This window comes from Pipistrellus hanaki (genome assembly GCF_964339955.1).
Source record: "Pipistrellus hanaki genome assembly, chromosome: 1".
NCBI classification, from domain to species: Eukaryota; Metazoa; Chordata; class Mammalia; order Chiroptera; family Vespertilionidae; genus Pipistrellus; species Pipistrellus hanaki.
Genome location: NC_140503.1, coordinates 99992855 through 100019025, shown reverse-complemented (window position 1 = coordinate 100019025; position 26171 = coordinate 99992855). Strand labels below are relative to the sequence as shown.

The 26171-nt window shown below is 39.8% G+C and overlaps 1 protein-coding gene across 13 annotated transcripts in view; it reads left to right on the top strand.

The window, feature by feature from the left end:
- Positions 1–26171, top strand: part of NEO1 (neogenin 1) — a 373996-nt gene that overhangs the window by 277413 nt on the left and 70412 nt on the right. For all 13 annotated transcript variants that reach the window (XM_084905496.1, XM_084905495.1, XM_084905494.1 and 10 more), the window contains exon 16: positions 4018–4113. In XM_084905496.1, the coding sequence (XP_084761622.1) occupies positions 4018–4113 (96 nt within the window). The remainder of the gene's footprint in view (positions 1–4017; positions 4114–26171) is intronic.

Sequence of the window (26171 nt, the reverse complement as noted above, 5' to 3'; positions counted from 1 at the left end):
GGCACATACATGCTAACCCAAGCTAAGGAAATGAGAGTGAAAACACATAGGGAAGAGTGGGAATAGAATGTGGGCTTGAAATGTCTACTATGGTTACTCTGCCTCTGTCCCCAATCTCTGTGAAGGACTTTATCATCTACCACGTTACCCAAACTATCATCTTTTCCTTTTTCTCACCAATCAAGTACTGAGTCCTTTTGATTCCATTTGTTGTCAATTCTTTCTGCCATTGGGAGACCAAGTGCCTTTACTAGTATATATTCCCCATTAGTATCTAAAGAATGGGCCACCAGCAACGCAGCTATTTTTTTTTTTTTTTTTTTTTTTTTTTTTTTATTGATTGGGGTGGGATGACATTGGTCAGCATGAACACATAGGTTTCTCATGTGGGTTTCTGTGTTATATTGCACTGTGTGCTCACCACCCAAAGTCAAGTATTCTCCTGTCACCTTATATTAGGACCCCTTTTCCCCTTCCCTCTGGCAACCACCACACTGCTGTTTGTGTTCATGAGTTTCAGTTTTATATCCCACATATGAGTGAAATCATATGGTTCTTACCTTTTTCTGACTGACTTATTTCACTTAGCATAATGTTCTCAAGGTCCATCCATGTTGTTGCAAATGATGCTATTTTATTCAAAGTGCCCTATGATAGAGGACTGGATAAAGAACGTGATACATATCCAATATAATAGAAGGCAGAATGCAAATTGTTCCCTAAATCAGTAGTTCAACCATCAGGCAGGCCAGCCAATCGCCCATGTCCCCTCCCCCGGCCAGGCTGGCCAGATCCTACCCATCCACGAATTCATGCACCGGGCCTTATATATATATATATATCTTACCTAATAAAAGAGTAATATGCAAATTAACCATCACTCTGCTACACCACAAGCCATGCCCACCAGCCAATCAGAGTGAGTATGCAAATTAATCCCAACCAAGATGGCTGCCACCACAGAGAGCAGGAGGGAGGCTTGGGTTTCTCTGGCAATGGAAGGAAGCCAAGCTTTCCACACACCCTGGCCAGCCCAGGCCTCCACTCAAGGATACAAAGTTTTAATTATAGAAGATAAATCCCAAGAAAAATGGCAGCAGCCAGGGAGCTGGAGAGAGCAGGCTAGGGTTGCCTCTGGCGACAGAGGAAGCCAAGCTTTCCACCTACCCTGGCTGGCCTAGACCTCCATGCCAGGTTACAAAGTTTCAATTATAGAAGGTGAATAAACCCCAACAGAAATGGCTGCTGCCATGGACTGAGCAGAAGGTTAGTTTTGCTCCACACTACAAAGTTTCAATTGGAGAATGTAAATAAATCCCAGATACCAGGGCCTCTGCTTGGGTCGCCGGGAGGGCATGGTTGGCCTGCAAACCACCACAGGCCCTTTGCCCAGGTCACCCCATGCCAAGGGAACTCCCACCCTGATTTGGGACACCCTTCAGGGCAAATCAGCTGGCCCCCACCCATGCACTAGGCCTCTATCCTATCTAATAAAAGTAATATTCAGATTGACCATCACTCCAACACACAAGATCAAGATAGCTGCCCCCGTGTGGTCAAAGATCCTGCCCCATGTGGAGACAGGATGGCCACCACAAGATGGCCAGCAGGGAAGGGTAGTTGGGGGGACCAGGCCTGCAAGGGCGGGCAGTTGGAGGCGATCAACCCTGCAGGGGAAGGCAGTTAGGGTTAACCAGACTGGCAGAGGAAGGAAGTTGGGGGCAAATAGGCTGGGGGGGGGGGGGGGGCAGTTAGACAGCAATCAGGCTAGCAGGGCAATGGTTAGGGAGTGATCAGGCTGGCAGACAGAAGTGGTTAGGGGGTCACCAGGCAGGCAGGCGGAAGAGGTTAGGGGGTCATCAGGCAGGCAGGCAGAAGTGGTTAGGAGGTGATGAGGCTGGCAGACAGAAGTGGTTAAGGGCTGATCATGCTGGCAGACAGAAGTGGTTAGGGGCTGATCAGGAAAGCAGGCAGGTGAGCAGTTGGGAGCCAGCATTCCTGGATTGTAGAGGGAAGTCCCAGACTGGAGAGTGTGCAGGCTGGGCTGAAGGAACCACACCCCACACCCCTGTGCATGAATTTCATGCACCAGGCCTCTGGTATGTAATGAAATACTACTCAGCCATAAGAAAGGATAAAATAGTAAACCAGCTGTTTTAAGCTTTTTAAGTAATGCAGATTACTTGAAGTGTGGCCACTTTGGAAAACTGCCCAACTTTGCTAGAAGTGAGTGATATGGGTCAGCTTCTCACCCTGCAACACTTCAGTGGGGCTCACCTTTTCACTTATTTATTTTCATTCTTCACCCGAGGATATTTTCCCATTGATTTTTAGAGAGAAAGGAAGAGGGCGGGGGGAGTGAGAGAGAGAGACATCGATATGAGAGAGAAACATAGGTTGATTGCCTCCCACAGGTGATCCCACTGAGGCCTGGGATCAAACCTGCAACCCAAATACTTGCCCTTTGGTACACACGCTGACGCCCTAACCACTGAGTAACACAGGCCAGGGCTCAAGTTTTCAATTCTGACTGGGCTTTTGAAGTTACTAGTCCTAAATTTTCCTGGATCAGGAATGTTATGAAGTAGAGTCATCTTAATTTACCTCATCAAATAGGAAAATGAATGCTATTCCAACTATTTAATACCCACTCTTCATAGAGTCTTAACTGGCAGTATTTTGTATGGTCCACCTGGAGGAAGTGTTTCTTTTAGTCTCATTTCCTGCAGCATCATCTCCAAGCCAGTCATAATCTTGGGCCATATCTTATTCTGCCAAGAAGTCTACATGAAGGCTAGATGAAATTAGGCACTTCCCAGATTTGGAGTCCCCGCCCCCACACCTTAAGAGTTAAAGACATTCAGCAGTTTCTGAATTAACGGTTTTTCTCCTAGTTCTCTATCTTGCCTATTGTAGTTGCTGTCCTCTTTCTGAGAAAGAAAGGGGTTTGTTTAATTTCAAATGAAATACTTACATACTCATTCTAATCCAAGCCCCACACTATATAATAACATCACTAAACCATCTATTAGTTGAGGCCAAGAGAGAATTCAGGCACAGCTACATGCACTCCTGTACTAACTTGAGAGAATTTATCACAGCCAACCTCACTTCTGATAATAACTCCAGACAGTTTTTCTACCATGCAACGTGGATAAGTTTCCCCTTATCCACTGTTTCAGTTTCTGTGGTTTTATCCACAGACAACTAATGCCTAAGAATACTAAATGAAGAATTCCAGAAATAAACAATTTATTATCAGTTTTAAATTGCACATCATTTTTACTAGTGTGATGAAATCTCAAGCCATCCCATTCTGTCTCTCCCCGGGATGTAACCATACTGAGTATGCTACCTGCTTGTTAGTCACTTAGCCAACTTAGTTATCAGATTTTTATCAGAGACAGAGAGGTATCACATTTACATAACATTTATTACAGTACATTGTTACAATTCTATTTTATTGTTATTGTTAATCTCTTATAGTGCCTAATTTATAAATTAATTTTTTAAAATATATTTTATTGATTTTCTATAGAGAGGAAGGGAGAGGAATAGAGAGTTAGAAACATCGATGAGAGAGAAACATCAACCAGCTGCCTCCTACACAGCCCCCACAGGAGATGTGCTTGCAACCAAGGTATATGCCCTTGACCGGAATCAAACCTGGGACCTTTTAGTCACAGGCCGATGCTCTATCCACTGAGCCAAACCGGTTTTGGTTATAAATTAAATTTTATCATAAGTATGTATGCATAGGGAAAAACATAGAATATATAAGGTTTGATACTACTTTCAGACATCCATTGGAGGTCTTAAAACGTGCCTCCTATGGGGACTATAGTACTGTTTATAGATCTATCTCACACCCCAAAATATTAGTAGTCTCACATAAAAATTTCTTAAATCTTCCCTCCTGGTTTCCTCTGCAATTAAGATCATGTACAGTCACCCGTGAACTTTTAAAAATCTGTAGTGAGAATTTTTTAAGTGTTTTAACTTGTTTCTTTCCTTCAGATCCCAGCTCTCATTATGTGATTACCTTGAAAGCATTTAACAATGTGGGTGAAGGCATCCCTCTATATGAGAGTGCTGTGACCAGACATCATACAGGTAAGGTATCCTGTCCATTCCTGGTCTTTGGCTTTTTTTCCATCAGCTTAAGTTGAATCATGGTATGAAGCCTAACCCTAGGTATCAGTGGAAGGAAAAGAATATGGTAATTTAGGGTGCAGACTTCAAATAGAATATGGGCTTTTAATATGGAACATTCTGTAATTCCTGTTTTACCTTTTAGACACTATTAACAATCCTGTCATGTAAATAATTCTATGTAGATATCTAAAGATGTTCTTGATGTGTTAGGATCTTGAAAGCATAATTATGAGAGAATTCAAAGTGATTTTTCATCATTAAGTTATGTGACATAACAAAAATGAGTAAAAAGACAAAAATATCTCATATCTCTAGTAGGGGTGTCGAACTCAATCAGAGAAGGGGCCAAAATCTAAAATCCAGCCTAAATCGCGGGCCGAATGGTTTACTGAACAGTCATAAACTGACAATGTCATAAACTGACAGCGGAGTGCAGTGATGACAGCGCGGTGCGGGCCACATTGCAAGGCCTGGCGGGCTGGATTTGGCCCGCGGGCCTTGTGTTTGACACATGTGCTCTAGAGAAATGATGGTAGCAATAAATGTATACGATTAATAAATCCAACATTTTCTTTATTAGATACCCAAGTTGGTTGGGGAAATATTTTTGTATGTGCTTTTCATAAGCTTTATATAAAGAGTATGAAGTCAGATGTACTATCCATTTGATCAACTATATATGTATTACTAAAGAGACCAAATATTCATTTTTGTAATTTATTTAAAATATCTTTAAAGGATTATCCCTATAATGTGAAGTTTTTATAGTTATATAAAACATCTAATTTAGATCTGAATGAGAAAGTTTACCAAAGTAATACATTAAAATTGTAAATTTTTCTAATGGGTACTGAAAAATCAAAGAATTTGTCACTTTCAGAAGTACTCTTTTTCATTTGTTTCTCAGAATTGTAAATCTATTTTGCCTGCTATGTCTTCTGGATATTTTGTATAATATTACAAATGTGGCATTATTCTTCTTAAAAAGTCCATCTCTGTCCCTCTTTTTTTGTGCTTTTACATAAAATGACCAACATCATGACTATTTGGATGGTCATTTATCCTGTTTTCTGTCCTGTGCACTTATAATTTATAACTTGTTTAAAAATAACTTTTCATAAAGGGTAAAAAGCAAGATTAAAAAAGATATGGAAACTATTACTTTAGCTTGGCAATTATTTATAAACAAGGCCCAGGCCTTTTCAAATTTTGAGTTAATAGAAAAGGCTAATCACGATAACCATGTGGGAAGCCCATTTTAAAACCTTAACTTAAAAAAATCAGTGTGTGTATACTTAGAACACCTGATCGAAGAGTTGGAAAAATCCAAACAGATCCTGCTGTATTGACTGGGGCTTGTGTAACTCGATGCCTTTGTGCCTTTGTGGCCTCTGTTTTTATTTATTTATTTATTTATTTATTTATTAAATTAATTGGGGTGATATTAGTCAAAATGAACATAGAGGTTTCATGTATGGATTTTTATTTTATAAGATCTTATATTGCGTTGTGTACCCAACACCCAGAGGCAAATCTGTCAGCATATATTAAGATCCTCTTTTCCCCCCAACTTCCTTCCTCTGGCAACCACCACACTGCTGTTGGTGTTCATAAGTTTTAGATCCTACATGTGAGTGAAATCATATGGTTCTTAGCTTTTTTTGAGTGACTTGTTTTACTTAGCATATGTTCTCAAGGTCCATCCATGTTGTTGCAAATGGTGCTATTTCATTTTTTTTATGGCTGAGTAGTATTTCATAGTGTATATGTACCACAACTTCTTTATCCAGTCCTCTATTTCAGGGCACATTGGTTGTTTCCATGTCTTGGCCACCATGAATAATGCTGCAATGAACATAGGGATGCAGATATCTTTGCAAATACATGATTTACAGTTTTTTTGGTATATACCTAGGAGTGGGATTGTTGGGTCATATGATAGCTATATTCTTAATTTTTTGAGGAATCACCAGACTGCTTTCCATAGTGGTTGCACCAGTCTATTCCCACCAGCAGTGAATGAGGGTTCCTTTTTTCCACAACCTCTCCCACACTTGTTATTGTTTGTCTTGTTGATAATGCTCACTCTAACAGGTGGTATCTCACTGAAGTTTTAATTTTTATTTCCCTAATTGCCAGTGAAGTTGAACATCTTTTCATTTATCTATTGGCTGTTTGTATGTCTTCTTGGAAGAGGTGTATTTTTAGGTCCTCTGTCCACTTTTTGATTGGATTATTTGGTGTTGACTTTTATGAGTTCTTTATATATTTTGGAAATTAAACCTTTTTGGAGCTACTGTTTGCAAGTATCATCTCCTGTCAGGTTGGCTGCCTCTTGTTTTGTTGTTCATTTCTTTTGCTGTTCATAAGCTTTCTAGTTTTATATAGTCCCATTCATTTATTTTTTACTTTGCTTCCCTTGCCTTTGGAATCAAGTTCTTAAAATATTCTCTACAAGACAGGTCATAAGTTTGCTATCTATATTTTCTTCTATGTAACTTATTGTTTCGGGTCTTATATTTTGTCTTTGACCCATTTTTAATTCCTTTTTGTACATGGGGACACACTGTTATTCGTTTGCATGTGGCTTTCCAGTTTTCCTAGACCATTTATTGAAGAAATTAAAAACCTTAAATCATGTGCAATAAACAGTAAATAAAGTTATCTGTACCACAGTGTACATTTCTGGTTCCGTTGTTGAAAATTATCTATCCATATACTTGTAGTTTTGTAGCTCTCTATTCTGTTCCATTTATCTGTGTATGTTTCTCTGCCAGTACCATGCTGTATTGATTATTATAGGTCTATAGTATAATTTGAAGCCAGGTAGCGTGCTTCTTTCTTTTTTTCTCAGGATTGCTTTGGCTATTCGGGGTCTTTTGTAGTACAAACAAATCTAATGATTTCTCATTCATTCTATTTCTTTTAAAAATGACGTTGGGATTTTGATGGGAGTTACATTAAATCTGTATACTGCTTCTATTCCTATTTTATTGAGTGTTTTCATCATAAATGAATGTTGGACCTTATTAAATGCTTTTTCTGCATCTATTGATGAAATTATATGATTTTTATCCCTTATTTGGTAATGTGTATTATGTTGATTGATTTGCAAATGTTGAACCCTTCTTTTGCCCCTGGAATGAATCCCACTTGATCATGATGTATTATTTTTTTTTTTTTTTTTTTTTTTTGCTTGTTTATGTTTATTTTTTTTTTTTTTATTTTTTTTTTTTTTAATCTTTAATGTTGAAAGTATTACATAGGTCCCCCCTCCCCTTATTAAGCTCTTCCAGCAAGCTCCCGACCCCTCCCCCTAGCCCTCAGCACCCCATTGTCTACGTCCATGGGTTACGCATATGTGCAACAAGTTCATTGGTTGATCTCTTTCTGCCCACCTTCCCTCTGAGGTTAAACAGTCTGTACATGCTTCTATGTCTCCGGGTCTATTTTTGTTCATCAGTTTATTTGGCTCATTGGATTCTCTAGAAGTCTTTTTTTTTTTTTTTTTTTTTTTTTTTACAACACATTTTTTTTTTTTTTTTTATTTTTTTTAATTTATTTTTTTTTAATATCTTTTATTGATTTTTTTTTTACCCCCTCCCTCCCTCCCACACATCCCCTCCCTCCCCAGAGTTTTGTGTCCATTGGTTGCACTTATATGCATGTATACAAGTCCTTCGGTTGATCTATTATCTCCCCCAGATCTTCCTCCCGTCCCCACTGTAACTTGACAGTCTACTTGTTGATATACTGTCTCTATATCTATCTTATGGTTCACCAGTTTATAATGTTCTTTATTATCCACAAATGAGTGAGGTCATGTGGTGTTTCTCTTTCATTGATTGGCTTATTTCACTCAGCATGATGTTCTCCAATTCCATCCAGGATGCTGCAAATGATGAGAAATCCTTCTTTTTTATGGCAGCATAGTATTCCATTGTGTAGATGTACCATAGTTTTTGGATCCAATCATCTGCTGACGGACACTTAGGCTGTTTCCAAATTCTGGCTATTGTAGATTGTGCTGCTATGAACATAGGGGTGCATATATCCTTTCTGATTGGTGTTTCAAGTTTCTTGGGATATATTCCTAGAAGTGGGATTACTGGGTCAAATGGGAGTTCCATTTTCAGTTTTTTGAGGAAACTCCACACTGTTCTCCACAGTGGTTGCACCAGTCTACATTCCCACCAGCAGTGCGCGAGGGTTCCTTTTTCTCCGCAACCTCGCCAACACTTGTCGTTTGTTGATTTGTTGATGTTGGCCATTCTGACAGGTGTGAGATGGTACCGCATTGTTGTTTTGATTTGCATCTCTCGGATAATTAGTGACTTTGAGCATGTTTTCATGTGCTTTTTGGCCTTCCTTCTGTCTTCTTTTGAAAATATTCTATTTAGGTCCATTGCCCATTTTTTAATTGGATCATTCATCTTCCTTTTATTTAGTTGTATAAGCTGTTTGTAGATGTTGGAGATTAAACCTTTATCAGTGGTAACATTTGCAAATATGTTCTCCCACACAGTGGGCTTTCTTGTTGTTTTGTTGATGGTTTCTTTTGCTGTAAAAAAGCTTTTTATTTTGATGTAGTCCCATTTGTTTATTTTCTCTTTAGCTTCCATTGCACTAGGGGTAGTATCAGTGAAGAAGTTTTTTTGGCATACGTCTGAGATTTTGTTGCCTGTGGATGCTTCAAGTATTTTTATGGTTTCCCGTCTGATGTTTAAGTCCTGTATCCATTTTGAGTTTATTTTTGTGTATGGTGTAAGTTGGTGATCTAGTTTCATTCTTTTGCATGTATCTGTCCAATTTTCCCAACACCATTTATTGAAGAGACTGTCTTGACTCCATTGTATATTAGTGCCTCCTTTGTCAAATATTAATTGAGCATAGTGATTTGGGTTGATATCTGGGTTCTCGATTTGATTCCATTGATCTATATGTCTGTTTTTGTGCCAGTACCAGGCTGTTTTGAGAACAGTGGCTTTGTAATACAGTTTGAAGTCTGGTATTGAGATACCTCCTACTTTACTCTTCTTTCTCAGGATTGCTGTGGCTATTCGGGGTCTTTTATTGTTCCAAATGAACTTTTGGAGAGTTCTTTCTAGGTCAGTGAAATATGCCGTTGGTATTTTAATGGGGAGTGCATTGAACTTATAGATTGCTTTAGGAAGTATGGACATTTTGATGATGTTGATTCTACCAATCCATGAACATGGTATGTTCTTCCATCTGTTTACATCTTCCTCTATTTCTTTTTTCAGTGTCGTGTAGTTTTCCGCAAATAGGTCCTTTACTTCCTTAGTTAAGTTTATTCCTAGGTATCTTAATTTTTTTGGTGCGATCGTAAATGGAATTGCTTTTTTAGTCTCTGTTTCTATAAACTCACTGTTGGTGTATAGAAATGCCATAGATTTCTTGGTGTTAATTTTGTATCCTGCTACATTGCCAAATTCATTTATTAAGCCAATTAGTTTTTTAATGGAGTCTTTTGGGTTTTTTATATACAATATCATGTCGTCTGCAAATAAGGATAACTTTACTTCTTCTTTTCCAATTTGGATGCCTTTTATTTCCTCCTCTTGTCTAATTGCAATGGCTAGTACTTCCAGTACTATGTCAAAGAGGAGTGGCGATAGTGGGCATCCCTGTCTTGTTCCTGTTCTTAGAGGGAATGGTTTTAGTTTTTGCCCATTGAGTATGATGTTTGCTGTGGGTTTATCATATATAGCTTTTATTACGTTGAGGTATGATCCTTGTACTCCCACCTTGTTAAGAGTTTTTATCAGGAAAGGGTGTTGGATTTTATCAAATGCTTTTTCTGCATCAATTGATATGACTATATGATTTTTATCTTTCAACTTGTTTATGTGATGTATCACGTTTATTGATTTGCGGATATTGTACCAACCTTGCATTCCTGGTATAAATCCTACTTGGTCATGGTGTATGATCTTTGTGATGCTCTGCTGGAGCCGATTTGCTAGAATTTTGTGGAGGATTTTGGCATCTATGTTCATGAGGGATATTGGCCTGTAATTCTCTTTCATTGAGTTGTCTTTATCGGGTTTTGGTATTAGGGTGATGCTGGCTTCATAGAAGGAGTTTGGAAGTGTTCCTTCCTCTTGAATTTTTTGGAATAGTCTGAGGAGGAGAGGTTTTAGTTCTTCCTTGAATGTTTGGTAAAACTCTCCTGTGAAGCCATCTGGCCCTGGGCTTTTGTTTGCTGGAAGCTTTTTGATGACTGTTTCAATTTCTTCCCAAGTCACTGGTCTATTGAGATTTTTAGATTCTTCCTGATTGAGTTTTGGAAGTTTGTATTTTTCTAGGAATATGTCCATTTCCTCCAGGTTGTTCAGTTTGTTGGAATAGAGTTGTTCGTAGTATTTTGTAACAATCCGTTGTATTTCGGTGGGGTCTGTTGTTATTTCACCTCTTTCATTTCTGATTTTGTTTATTTGGGTCCTCTCTCTTTGTTTCTTGGTTAGCCTGGCTAGAGGTCCATCTATCTTGTTTATTCTTTCAAAGAACCAGCTCTTGGTTTTGTTGATCTTATGTATTGTTTTTTTGGTCTCTATGTCGTTTATCTCTGCTCTGATTTTTGTTATTTCCTTCCTTCTGCTTACACTGGGTTTTTCTTGTTGCTCCTTTTCTAACTCTTTGAGTTGTAGAGTTAGATCATCTGTTACTATTTTTTCTAGTTTTTTGCAATAGGCTTGTAAGGATATGAACTTCCCTCTCAAAACTGCTTTTGCTGTGTCCCAAAGATTTTGGATTGTTGTGCTTTCATTGTCATTTGTTTCCAGGATGTTTTTAATTTCTTCCTTGATTTCTCTGGTAACCCAGTCCTTGTTTAATAGCAAGCTGTTTAGTCTCCATGTGTTTGATTTCTTTGGATTATTTTTATTGTAGTTAATTTCCAGTTTTATGCCATTATGGTCTGAGAAGATACTTGATATGATTTCTATCTTCTTGAATTTGAAGAGACTTTGCCTATGTCCCAAAATGTGGTCTATCTTTGAGAATGTCCCATGTGCATTTGAGAAGAATGTATATTCTGTGGCTTTGGGGTGGAGTGTCCTGAAGATGTCAATTAATTCCATCTGGTCTAGTGAGTCATTTAGGATTGATATTTCTTTGCTGATTTTTTGTTTAGATGATTTGTCGAAGGGTGACAGTGGGGTATTAAAATCTCCTACTATGATTGTATTGCTATTAATCTCTCCCTTAATGTCCTCTAGCAGTTTTTTAATGTATTTGGTTGCTCCTGTATTGGGTGCATATATATTTACCAGGGTTATTTCTTCTTGTTGGATTGTTCCCTTTAGTATTATGAAGTGGCCTTCATTATCTCTTGTTATGTCCTTCACTCTGAGATCTAATTTGTCAGATATAAGTATTTCTACCCCAGCTTTTTTTTCATTTCCATTTGCCTGGAAAACTTTTTTCCATCCCTTCACCCTCAGTCTGTATGCATCTCTTTTTCTGAGGTGGGTTTCTTGTAGACAACAGATGTATGGGTCTTGTTTTCTTATCCAATCTGTTACCCTATGTCTTTTGATTGGAGCATTTAATCCATTTACATTTAAGGTTATTATTGATAGGTACTCATTTGACGCCATTTTTATTCTATACCCGTGTTCCTTCTTCACTTCTTATTTCTTTATTTTTACAGTAGACCCTTTAGCATTTCTTGCATTGCTGGTTTGGTGGAGATAAATTCCTTCAGTCTTTTTTTGTCTGTGAAGCTCCTGATTTCCCCTTCAATTTTGATTGATAGCCTTGCTGGGTACAGTATTCTTGGATTCAGACCCTTCCTTTGCATGACTTTGTATATTTCATCCCATTCCCTTCTGGCCTGATAAGTTTCTGTTGAGAAATCAGTTGCTAGTCTGATGGGGGTTCCTTTGTATGTAACTTTCTGTCTCTCTCTGGCTGCTTTTAAGATTCTTACTTTGTCGTTGTTGTTTGCCAATTTAATTATAATGTGCCTTGGAGTCTGTCTTCTGGGATTCATTTTGCTTGGGACTCTGCGGGCATCTTGGATTTGTGTGGGTTTTTTCTTTTCTATTTCAGGAAAGTTTTCTGTCATTATTTCTTGAAATACTTTTTCCATGTCTACCTCAGTTTCCTTTCCTTCTGGAACCCCTATTATTCGAATATTATTTTGTTTTGTTTTGTCCCAAAGCTCCCGTAGGCTCTCCTCCTGCTTTTTAATCTTTTTTTCTAGAAGTTGCTCTACTTGGGTATTTTTTTCCATCTTATCTTCTAGCTCACTGATGCGGTCCTCTGCTTCATCTAGTCTACTCTTGATGCTTTCTATTGAGTTCTTCATGGTAGCGATGTCACTTTTCATTTCTTCTTGGTTCTTCTTCAGTTCCTCATGGCTCTCCTTCATTTCCTCATGGTTCTTTCTCATTTCTTCTTGGCTTTTGTCAAATTTCTCTTCCATTCTTTTTAGCCATGCTATGATCATTACTCTGAATTCTTGCTCTGGCAGGCTGCTTACCTCTGGCTCGTTTACTTCCTTTTCTGGTGATGCCTGCTTTTCTTTCAAGTGCGGACTATGTTTTTGTCTCCCCATGGCCTCTCTTTTCAGGATGTCTGGTTATGTGGTATTCCTTCTCCTGCGTTGATTTTGAGGTACAAAATACAACACTACCAGGTACAACACAAGCGGCACTTAACAGGAATGTATTTACAATATTAATAACCTCTAATAAAGGTGACCACTAGAGAAAGGCAACTTAGGGGATAGGAGAGAAGGAATAAAGGTAAAAATAAAATAAAGAAAAATTAAAAAAAAATGAAATTAAAATTAAAAAATAAAATTAAGTAAATTAAAAAAAAGGAGGGATAAAGAGATAGAAAAAGAAGAAGAAAAAAGTAATGACAAAATGAAGTTGGAAAACAGGGAAAAAAAGAAGAGGGAGAGAGAGAGAGAGAAAGAGAGAGAAGAAGCAAACTAAAAGAGAAATGGGAAACAAACTATATATATGTGGAGAAAATTGCCATAGAAAAACCTCTGGACCCAGCCAATGCCAGTAACAATACTTGGAGATTAATACAAACTACAATATCCACTATTATTAAGTAAGGCTATGATATACAGAAGTAAAATAAACAAACAAAAACAGAGGATTTAAAAAAAAATACAAAGCAACAATAACAATACAGGAATAAGCATAACAATTTCACTAAAAGGCATAAAAATTCACAATAATCAACCTTCACACATACAATGCGAAAAGGATAGAGGGGAGAATGGATTTTTTTTTTTTTTTTAACTAGTTAATATAGTGCAGAGATTGGTATTTATACACTTGGATCAGGGGTTGGAACTTAGGTCTATAAGTATAGTGAGAGCTTTAGCAGGGGGTATAGAGAGAGAATAGAGGAAAAACTAAAGCCGGAAAGGGATAGGATAAACTGTAGACTAAAGGGTAAAGTTTAGTAAGAGCGTGATAGTGTAAAGGTTGAGTTGAGATAGGGTTGAATGATGCTATAGTAGAGATTAAAATAGAATGAAGGTTACTCCCAATGTAAAATAAAGAAAAAATAAAATGGTACTAGAGAGAGAAAAAAAAGAAAAGAAAGAAAGAAAAAAATAAATAAAATTTTTTTTAAAAAAAATTGCAAAATAGCAGTAGTAATAGTGATAGAGATTGAAAAATGTAGTAATTGAAAAGGTAAAATCAAGTAAGGAAAAAAGAAAAAAAAATTGTTTCTTAAGTAAAAGATATGAAAAATGAAAATTAAATAAAAGATGTAAAAAATGAAAATAAAATAAAGTATAGCAAAATTAGCATAAAAATGACCAGTACTGGTCACTCACTTCCTCAGTTAATGTATTTGGCACTTCTGATTCTCGGACCAGACAGTCTTGCAGTTCCCAGCTTTCCACTGCACCTCAGTTTCGTAAGGTAATCCTTAATTTTTAGTAGACTATATCTTAGATATTTGTGTCCATTTATTTTTGATTAATTAAAAGACAAAAGAAAAGAAAGGAAAAAAAAAAAAAGAGAAAAAAAAAAGAAAAAAAAAAAAAAAAAAAAGAAGGGCAGTTTGTAATTCAGCTCTTAGGTGTCAGTGTTTCCGGTTTGACCTCCCAGTCTTTTTGGTTGCTCCGGCCTTCTTTCTCTATGGCTCTAGCTGGCAGGGTGCCAGCTGACTCCCAGACTATCTCTTCTGGCTCCGATCCCTTGTTTCCAGGGAGGCACTTTCTCCCTACAAATTCCCCGGATATGCCCAACTAGGCTGATCTTCCCTAGTATTCCGAAGCTAGGGGGTGAAGGGGATCAGGCGCCGAGGTGTCCAGATGTTCCGCCCTTGGCGGGACAGCCGCGATTCTTAACACTCTGTCCCGTGTCCCCTGGCTTTTAAAAAAAAAAAAAAAAAAAAATTCCCGCTTCTGGGGAAGCTTATGCCAAACCCAGCACTAGATGTCGCTGCAGCCTTCTTAGGGCTCAGCTTTGCGGGCGCTGCATGGAGGCAGGGCCGGAACTCCCCGGCTACTGTGGCTGCCGGCACCGCGGGACCGTGATCTCTCAGGCTTTCCCCGCAAATTCTGACCTTTCCGTGGGTGACCGAAGAACTCCTTTGAATCCACGCGCCTGCGCCAACTCGGGCGTCTCAGCTACTGGATGGACCTCTCCGCAGTGGGCTTTCCAGGCCTCAGAGAAGCCACTCCTTTCTCACAGCACCGCCGCCGCTGCTTCTGCCGCCGCCGCAGCCGCCGCGGCCGCCGCTGTGGCAGTGTTGGCCACCGGCTGGAAATCCTGTCCAGTGGATCGCTGCCTAGCTTCCTTGAAACCTCTGCTGCCCCTCAGCTGCCAATCAACCCTCCCTGAGCGACTCAGATGTTACTTTTATCTGTTCTGGGACCAGAGTCAGAACAAGTCCGACTGTTCGGTCGCCATCTTCAAGCTCTGTATTATTTTTTTGATGTACTATTGTATTTGATTTGCTAGTATTTTGTTTAGGATTTTTGTATCTGTATCAGGGATACTGGTCTGGATTTGTGTGTGTGTGTATGTGTGTGTGTGTGTGTGTGTGTGTGTGTGTGTGTGGTCTTTGCCAGGTTTTAGTATCAGGTTTATATTGGCCTCTCAACCCGGGACTGCTGGCTCCTAACAGCTCACTTACCTGCCTGCTTGATCACCCCTAACCTGGTCCCCTCTGCCAGTCTGCTTGCTCCCAACTGCCTCCCCACCAGCCTGATCACCTCCAACTACCCTCCCCTCCTGGCCTGATCACCCCTAACCGCCTCTGCCTCGGCCCCGCCACCATGGCTTTGTCCGGAAGGACATCTGGAAGGTCTCATGGTCTAATTAGCATATTACCCTTTTATTAATATAGATGGGATATGACATACTGCTATAATTAACATATGTACCAGTATTACTCTATGAGAATACATACTTCATGCGATAGGAAGGCATCTAATACATTACATTGTATATGTTGTAAGTAGTAGGAAATACTGTATTCATAGCAATAATATACACCCTGTGACTTCCCTTCCTGATTTGGGAATGATTCCCCAGTTCTTTGAACATTTCCTGGCCCCTATTTTTTTTTTTTTTTTTTTTTGTCATTCAGCATAACTTTATTTACTGTTTATTGCACATGAATTAAGGTTTTTAATTTCTAACCACCAAAGATTCAAAGGACTATTTTTCCCCTGAAGTTTAACATTAATATCAGTGAATTCATATATTCATGTGTTTTTATTGTAAACATCTGACTTATTCACATTGTCATAGATCCTGAACTCATAAGGATGGACCATGCACAGGCTGGCAGCAAGCCAGGAATCAAACAGATACTCTGCATAAGGAGAAAAGTCATAGCACAACATTTAATATCCAAACTGAGTCACCTTGCCCAAGCCGCTCCACGCCCTAAAGAAATCCCCACCCTGATTTGGGACATCTTTCAGGGCAAACCAGCTGTCCCCCACCTGTGAACCAGGCCTCTATCCTTGCTAATAAAGTAGTAATATGTAAATTCACCATCACTCCAACACACAAGATGGCTGCCCCCATGTGGACACAAGATGGCTGCCACAAGATGGCCAGCAAGGTAGGGCAGTTGGGAGGGACCAGGCCTCCAAGGGAGGGCAGTTGAGGGCGACCATCAGGCCTGTAGGGAAGTGCAGTTGGGAGTGATCAAGCCTGCAAGGGAGGGCAGTTAGGGGAGACCAGACCTGCAGAGAAGGACAGTTAGGGGCAAACAGGCTCGCAGGCAAACAGATAGGCATCAATCAGGCTGGCATGGGAGTGGTTATGAGGTAATCAGTCTGGCAGGCAGAAGCAATTAGGGGCAATCAGGAAGGCAGGCAGGCGAACAGTTGGGAGCCAGCAATCCTGCATTTTGAGAGGGATGTCCGAATGCCCGTTTAGGCCCTATCCTAATAGACAGACATCCTTCGAGGGTCCCAGATTGGAAAGGGTATAGGCTGGGCAGAAGGACACACTTCCCATGCATGAATTTTGTGCGCTGGACCTCTAGTATACCTATAATTATCACTGAAAAGCTCTACTACAGATCCTTCATTTTAGTTACTTCTATTTATGTTTTAACAATTTTGAGATTTTAAAGCCAATTATCACCTCTATGGCATTTACTTTGGCAAATTCTGAAACAGAGATAACTTACTGACTTTGAGTGACTTTATTGTTAACCTTGGAATGCAGTACATTATTATTCAATAACTGCCCATTATTATGTAAAAACTAATCTTGTTGCCCAAACCCGGCCTGTATATTTTCCTTGTGTCATTTTGCCATCTTTTAAAGAAAAACAGTCTTGAGTTTATTCTATATTATCTGTAAAGAGATGGGGCTCAGTCAAGAGGCCACCTAAAACTGGGCAGAATGCGCCATTTCTTAAGCTAGCCTTTTTCTCTTAATGGACACAGAAATACCAGATACATCCCTTAAATTGTGAAAATGTCTCATCTATCCAAATTTCAAATGACAGACTGGGAAATAAAAAGATGGCGAAATTAGACTTTCAATAGTACTCTTGGGAGTGGACATCCATTTTACAGGATCATCAAAAGACTAGTAATTAGTGGGTTGGCGTCTTTTTTAGTTATCTCTACCTCCCTTTGTCTCCTAAGACATGTACCTTTGGCCACATGTCTCCCCATCCCCACATCCTGTTTGCTCTGGGGATATTCAGTAAATGGCCTGGCCACTTAGGTTTCTTTTCTTATTAAATTAAATTAAATTAAATTAAATTAAAGGAATGCTTAATAGACTAATAATAAACAACAAAGACAGATAAAACAACAATCAACAGGCAAGCACCCATAACATAAAGGCAAGATTTAATAAATCAGAGTTTTTTTCATGGATCTTTTCCTGTTCTGCTCTACATAGTATTGAGTGGCCTCTAAAGTTATTTTAGCTAAAATCTGCTTGTCCCAAGGCATCATATGGTAATTTTCAGATAAAACATTAAAGAGTCCTTTTGTATAAGGACTGATAGCCTTATTTTCTCTAGCTCTTGAGCCTTTTCACACTAGAGAAGGAGGATCTGAGGGGCCTTAGGTATTACATACTTTTGATCCCCAGTATGAATTAGGCATAATGCATTTTGAACAAGAGCCGACCTAAAGAATATAAGGACACTCATTTTCCTTGAGCCTGATCTAAGAGTGTACCTTTTGACATTTTAATTTCTTTATCCTTGAGCCTACAAGCTAAAATTTACAATGATATTTTTGCCTTTTACTCAAATTCTTCCCCATTATTGAGTGGCTAGAAATAGAAGATATCCCTGCCCATGTATGCTCAAGACTTCCCCAAAATATGGCACAGCTTTGTACACAGTGATTTTCCCCACCTTTTTTGGTGCACTTCCCACCTTTTTGGTGAATTTTATCACTCCCGTGAATCTTCTCCAAGTCCCTGTGTTTGGGTGCCAGATGTGACCACTGAACTTATTTGCAGCTAGGGTTCAAGATCTGGAGAAGGGGCTGCACATAAACAGATACACTAGACAGGAAATTTAAATTTAGAAGGCATGGCGAGCCAGGAGGAGAACTTACCCTCTAGCAGAGCGGCTCTCTGAATCTCCAGACCCACCAGCTTTTTATTTACTAGAATACATATTTGCCCTTTAGCAAACCAAACAGGCATATCAATGGTAAGGTTTAGTAAACAATAAAGGGATTATCAGCCGAAAACGGTTTTTGCTCAGTGGTTAGAGCATTGGTCTGTGGACTGAAAGGTCCCAAGTTCAATTCCAGTCAAGGGCATGTACCTTGGTTGCAGGCACATCCCCAGTAGGGGGTGTGCAAGAGGCAGCTGATCCATGTTTCTCTCATTGATGTTTCTAACTCTATCCCTCTCTCTTCCTCTCTGTAAAAAATCAATAAAATATATTTTTAAAAAATAAATAAATAAAAGGATTATCAGGTTAGAGGATTTGCCTCCAGCCATTCAGCCAGCAATAGGCAATATTATGCTGATTTTCAGCCCTTGTTGAATATCAAAGTCCATCAGCCTTCAACAGACTTCTTGCATTTATATGTTAACTGCTTGTTGGTCTTAGCCTCTGCCATGATATAAACTTTCCTCTTATTACTGCTTTCACTGCATCCCAGAGGTTTTGATATGTTGTCTTACTATTCTTATTTGTATCTGTATATCTTTTGATCTCTTCTTTTATTTCTTTTTAACCCAGTCATTTTTTAGTAGTATGTTGTTTAATCTCCAAGCATTTGTGGGTTTCTTTACCTCTTTTTACAGTTGATTTCTAATTTCAAGGTATCATAGTCAGAAAATTTGCTTGGATTAATTTCAACATTTTTGAATTTGTTGATCCTAGTTTTGATCTATTTTTTATAATGTTCCAGGTGCCCTGGAGAAGAATGTGTGATCTTTTAAAAAATATTTATTGTTCACAGTATTATATATGTCCCCTTTTTTCCCCTATTGACTTCTTCCAGCCTGCCCCGATTCCCCACCCCAGGCCTTCACACCCTATTGTCTCTGTCCATTGGTTAGGCATAAATGCATACTAATTCTTTAATTTATCTCTTTCCTCCACCCACCGACACTCTCCTGCCTTTCTTCTGAGTTTCAACAATCTATTTCATGTTTCTATGTCCCTGGATCTATTTTGTTCATCATTTATTTTGTTCATTTGATTTCACATATAGTGAGATTATGTGATACTTATATATCTATGAATGGCTTATGTCACTTAACATCAAATACTACACAGCTGTAAAAAAGAAAGAATTCTTTTACCATTTACAACAGCATGGATGGACCTGGGGAGTTTATGCTAAGAATGTATATCTGGTGTTCTGTGATGAAATGTTCTGTAAAGGTCAATTATGACCATTTGGTCTAGTGTTTCATTTAAGGCCAATATTTCTTTATTGATTTTTAAAAAATTTTTGTTTATTGTTTTTTCATCTGGCTTTTTAAAACAACCAGTTACTTAGAATCCTTCCCTTTTTCTAATGGTATAGCTTTCTTTTTTTTTTAATTTAATAAATCTTTATTGTTCAGATTATTACAATAAGTTTCTCCTCCCCCCCCCCCGCCATAGTTCCCCTCCACCCAGTTCCCACTCCACCCTCTGCTCTTACCTCCCCCGCACTGTTCTCATCTATAGGTGTACAATTTTTGTCCAGTATCTTCTTGCACCCTTTATATTCTTTCCCCCCTGAAAATTATCAGTCCACTCCTTTCTATGTCCCGGATTCTATTATATTCACCAGTTTATTCTGTTCATCAGATTTTTTTATTCACTTGATTTTGGGGTTCACTTGTTGATAGATATGTATTTGTTGTTCATGATTTTTATCTTTTTTCTTCTTCTTTCTCTTCTTAAAGAATACCTTTCAGCATTTCATATAATACTGGTTTGGTGGTGATGAACTCCTTTAGCTTTTTCTTATCTGTGAAGCTCTTTATCTGACCTTCAATTCTGAATGATGACTTTGCCGGGTATAGTTATCTTGGTTGTAGATTTTTGCTATTCATCACTTTGAATATTTCTTGCCACTCCCTTCTGGCCTACATAGTTTCTGTTGAGAAATCAGCTGATAGTCATATGGGTGCTCCCTTATAGGTAACCAACTGCTTTCCTCTTGCTGCTTGAAAGATTCTCTTTGTCTTTTGCCCTTGGCATTTTAATTATGATGTATCTTGGTGTGGTTCTCTTTGGATTCCTCTTGTTTGGGGTTCTGCGCACTTTCTGTATTTGTAAATCTATTTCTTTCACCAGGTGGGGGGAAGTTTCCTGACATTGTTTCTTCAAATAGGTTTTCAGTATCTTGCTCTCTCTCTTCTTCTGGCGCCCCCATAATTCTGATGTTGGTACGCTTGAAGTTGTCCCAGAGGCTCCTTACTTACACTATCTTCAACTTTCTGGATTCTCTTTTCTTCTTGCTTCTCCAGATGAGTGTCCTTTGCCTCTTTGTATTCCAAATCTTTGACTTGATTCTTGTGTTCTTCCAGTCTGCTGTTCCCGTTGCTCTCTTTCTAATTCTTTAAGTTGTACTGTTAGATAATTTATTACCATTGTTTCTTGTTTTTTGAGGTAGGCTTATAGGGCTAAGAACTTCCCTCTCAGGACTGCTTTCATTGTGTCCCAAAGATTTTGGATTATTGTGTTTTCATGATATTTTTTATTTCTTCTTTGATCTCTTTGGTAACCCAATCATTGTTTAGTACCATGCTATTTAGCCTCCAGGTGTTTGAAATTTTTTTCGTTGTTTTTATTATAGTTGATTTCTAGTTTTATGTCATTGTGATTTGAGAAGATGCTTGATATGATTTCTAACTTCTTGATTCCCAAGAGACTTTGTTTGTGTCCTAATATGTGTTCTCTTTTTAAAAATTACCCATGTGTACTTGAAAAGAATGTATATTCTATAGCTTTGAGGTGAAATGTTCTGAAGATGTTAATTCCATCTGATCTAGTGAGTCATTTAGGGTTGCTGTTTCTTTGTTGATTTTTTATTTAGAGGATTTTTCCAGTGGTGTCAATGGGGTATTTATGTCCCCAGCTATGATTGTATTTCTATCAATTTCTTCGTTGAAGTTGTTTTATGTATTTGGGTGCTTGTGTATTGGGTGCATATGTGTTTACCAGAGTTATATCCTCTTGGTGAATTTCTCCCTTTAGTATTATGAAGTGACCTTCATTATCACTTGTTATGGCCATTACTTCGAGGTCTATTTTGTCAGATATGAGTATTGCAACCCCAACTTTTTTCTCGTTTATATTTCCCTGAAAAATTTTCCCCCATTCCTTCACTATCAGTCTGTGTGAATCTTTTGTTCTGACTTGGGTCTTTTGCAGACTGCAAACATGTGGGTCATGTTTTCTTATCCATTCAGCTACCCTGTGTCTTTTGATTAGAGCATTTAATCCATTTATGTTTAATGTTACTATTGATAAGTACTTATTTGTCATCATTTTTATTCTAATGTTTGTGTTCCTTCTTGCTTTTCTTTTTTACTTTTTACAGCAGCCCCATTAGCATTTCTTGCATTGCCTTTTTTGTCTCTGAAGCTCATGATTCCACCTTCGATTTTGAATAATAACCTTGATGGGTATAGTATTCTTAGATTCAGAACCACTTTGTATATTTCATTCCATTCCCTTCTGGCCTACTGTGTTTCTTTTGAGAAATCAATTGATATTCTAATGGTAGATCCCTTGTAGGTAACTTTCTGTCTCTCTCTCTCTGGCAGTTTTTAAGATTCTTACTTTGTTGTTGATATTTGCCAATTTAATTATGATGTGTCTTGGTGTTGGCCTTTTTGGATTTATCTTGTTTGGGTCTATTTGCTTCTTTGACTTGCATGTTTTTTTTCTTGCCAATATTGGGAAAGTTTTCTGTCATTATTTCTTCAACAGGTTTTCTATTCCTTGTTCAGTTTTCTCTCCTTCTGGTACCCCTATTCGGATGTTGTTTCCAAACCTCCCTCAGACTCTCCTCTTGCTTTTTAAATTTTCTTTCCAGTTGTTGCTGTGTTTGTGTGTTTTTTCCAACCTTGTCTTCTAATTCGCTGATGCGGTCCTAAGCCTCTTCTAGTCCACTATTTAAGGCTTCCATTGTGTTATTTATTGCAGCTATGTTATTATTTATTTCCTCTTGGTTCGTTTTTATGTTGCTGACATTCTCATTCAGCTTCTTATAATTCTCATTGAGTTGTGTGTATTTGTCATCCAGCCATTTGAGCATCCTTATAACCATTTTTTCTGAATTCTTTCTATGACATGTTGCTTCCCTCCATTTTATTTAATTCCCTTTCTGGTGATTCCTTTTTTTTCTTTCCTTTGGGGGTTGGTTTTTTGTTTTTGTTTTTGTTTTGTTTTTTGTCTCCCCATTTTTTGCTGTAAATTTTAATTGTTCTGTTTCTTAGAACCAACTGCTTTGCTACCCATGTTCTTTCAAGTGCTGTCTCAAGTTTCCTGGGCTTGGTGGTCTAGCAGAGCTCCCTACTTGAGCTATTTGTGTTCTCTTGATGTAGTTAGATCTTGAATGTTAGTTTCTTATTCCTGGATGAATTCTTGTCTTGGGTTTGCAATGTGACTCACCCCTAGCTTTGTTATGCAAGCTGTTTTGGATGTGATTATGGTTCCAGCTCTGTGAGTTTATTTTTGTGTATGCTATTTTTCTGTGTGCTATTTTTGTATAAGCTCTTGTTGAAAAGGTTGTATGAGGTCTCACTATTATGTGCTCACTGTTGGTTCCCAGAGTCCACTGCCTGAGAGGAAAGAGTCTTTGGGCCTGATGCTCAAGGTACTGTAGCTTTGGCCAATGTGGTGGGACTCTTGCTGAATCACCGTCACTCTGCAACTCACTATGAGGGGCCCAGGGCCCCTAACAGTCGGGGTGGAGGGTGTCTCATAGTCTGTGGTTGAAGCATTGGGACACCGGCAAAAGTGATTTCCCTCTCTGAATCACGGGAGAATTCAGGATCCAGCAGCTGGGGATGTGGGAATCTTAGTGTCTGTGGCTGAAACAATGTGACCTTGTCTGAGGAGGCAAGCCCTCAGTAATTCATCAAGCTGTATTGAGGTAGATAGCCGGGAGAGGGATGTCGTGGCTCCTTTTGATGGAGCCATGTGTCCTTGGTTGGAGGGGCACACACTCATTGGCAGCACACACAGGGGCCCAGGATCCATCTGCAATGGGTGTGTGCTTGTGCAGCCCACATGCTGGATTAGAGCAATTGTGATATGCCACTGGCCCTTTGAAGGGAGAAGTCCCAGTTTCTTCTTCAAAGGAATATGTGCCCTTGTTGGATACATGCACCCAGTGGCTTCTTATAGAGGCACCCTAGAGCCATCTGCTGGGGCAATGGGCTTAGGGGACCCTTGTGCTGGGGCAGCACTACCACAGGGACTGGAAGCAAGCAGCTGGTGTGCATTGCAGTGACTCAGAGGAAACAACCAAGGGTCACCTGCCAGGGCAATGGGATCAGAGGGTTTGTGCACTGGATCGGTGCGATTGCAGTGACTGGAAATTGGCAGCTGAGGAAGTCCAAGTTTCTGTAGCGGGGCCTTGAGCCCTTGGTTGGATACCAGTACGCCTAGTGACAGCTCACAGAGACACCAGGGAGTTGCCTGCTGGGACAGTGTCCTCAGGGTGCCTGCATGATGAAACCACGCAACATAGTGTCTGATGTCTATGGGTATGCAACAAGGAAGGGGGAAGTTCAAATTTCTGCTGTCGGGCCCTGTGCCCTTGTTTGGATATAAGCACACTCAGCCAGAGCTCAAGGAGGCACCCAGGAGCCTCCTATATGGGCAGTGGGCTCAGTAAGCGCAACTACTGTGTCCAGAGATCAGCACCAGGTAGGGAGATGTCCCAATTTTTGGAGCTTTGCACCATTGGTTGAAATAGCTCATGATCAGCGGGGGCTCACAGAGGTACCCAAGAGCCACCTTTGGGGTGGTAGGCTCAGGAGGCCTGCACACTGGAAAAGCATGACTGTGGTATCCTGAGGTCGGCAGCTGTGAAGTGGGAAGACTCAGTTTTTGCTCCTGAATCCTTGGTTGAATTCACGTGTGCCCAGAGGTGCTCCATGGCCATCTGCCAGGGCGGTGCACTTAGAGAAGCCCTTGAGCTGAAGCCTCGTAACTGAGGTGTCTGTGGGCAGGTAGCCAAGGGTGGGGGAAGTCCGAATTTCTACTGCCGGGGGCCTTGTGCTCTCGGTTGGGTTTGCGCACACCCAGTGGTGGTTCACAGCTCACAGAGGCATCCAGGGTCCGTTTGCCAGGGTGGCGCACTCACACACTCAGAGGGGCCCTGGTGATGAAGCCTCATGACCCAGGTGTCTGTGGGCAGGTATCCGGAAAAAGGGAATTCAGAATTTCTACTGTGAGGGGCCGTATGCCCTTGGTTGGGTTCGCGTGAGCCCAATAGCAGCATACTCATGCACTCAAAGGGGCCCTGGCACTGAAGCTGAGTGACCAAGAAGTTTGTGGGCAGGAATCCAGGAAGGGCTAATTCAGAATTTCTACTGCAGGGGCAGTGTGCCCTTGTTTGGATTAAAGCGTGCCAGCAGGGGTGCACAGAGGCACATAAGAGCCGCCTTTGCGTCCTTGGGCTCTCTAGACCTGTGCCCCAGAAAAGCGCACGACTGTGGTGTCCAGCAGTAGGCAGCTATGAAGAGGGAAAACTCAGTTTTTGCTGCTGAGCCCTTGGTTGAATTCGCACATGCTCAGTGGTGTCTCACAGAGGTACCCCCGGGCTGATTGCCAGGAAGGGGAATTCAAAATTTCTACTGCAGAAGCAGTGAGCTTTTGTTTGGATAGAAGCATGCCTAGCGGTGGCACCCAAAAGTGGCCTGTGGGGTGGTGGGCTCAGGAGGCCTGTATCCTTTAAAAGCGTGACTGTGGGCATCAGGAGATAAGCCGCTGGGGAGGAGGGAAAGTCGCACTTACTGCTGCTGGAGCATGCACCTTTGGAGGTAAAGGTCCTAGGATTTAAAGTTCTGTGATGCAGCATGACTTTGGCTGGAGTGGCAGCAAGGTTTTTGGCTGGAGTGGCTGCAGGGTCACAGGCAGTGTCCAAGGTCGGTCTGGGTGGTGGTGGTGATAAATTTCTAGAAGTGGCTGTTCTCCCCTTCAACATGGTGTGCCCTAGTGCAGCGTTTTTCAACCGCTGTTCCGCCGCGAGATGTTGCCTGGTGTGCCGTAGGTGCAGACAAGACAAGAATTTTATAATTTTTCACTATTTTGTTTACTTAATATTTCATAATAAAGTAATTATAAAATACTTTGTTTGTGTTTATTTGATTCCTATTCAAGAGAATTACTTTATATATAGTCAATATAGGCACAGAGTTAAATTTTTTAACATTTTCTAATGGTGGTGTGCCTCATGATTTTTTTCATGAAACAAGTGTGCCTTTGCCCAAAAAAGGTTGAAAAACACTGCCCTAGTGCATGCAGCGGTGGTAGGTGCTCCCAGTCCAGGAGAGCCTGGTCTGCCAGCCCTTGCTACTCCTGTTGGATTTAACTGTCCCTCACTCACACACAAACCACGCACATCCACACACTTTCCTTTCACCTCCTCATTCACTCACACCCTCTCCCTCATCTCCGCCCTGCCCGCTGACATCTTCTGCCCCCTCAGTGTTAATGTTTTCTTGATGTAGTGTTCCCTTTGTCATTATAAAGTGTACATCTTTTTCTCTTGTTATCTTGAAATCTGTTTTGTCAGATATAAATATAGGTACATCTACTTTTTTGTGGATGTTATTTGCTTGGAGAATCATTTTCCACCCTTTACTTTGAATCTACCTTTGTCTTTGCTGCTTAGATGTGTCTCTTGAGGGAAGCATATGGTTGGGTTTGGGTTTTGATCCACTCTGTTACTCTGTGCTACTTTTCTGGTAAATTCAGACCATTAATATTTAGGGTAATTATTTTTGTATGAGGATTTCCTATAGCTATTTTATCTTTTGTTTTCTGGTAGCTCTGTGCCTCCATTGGTTCTTTTTCTTTATGCTTCTATCTTTTGT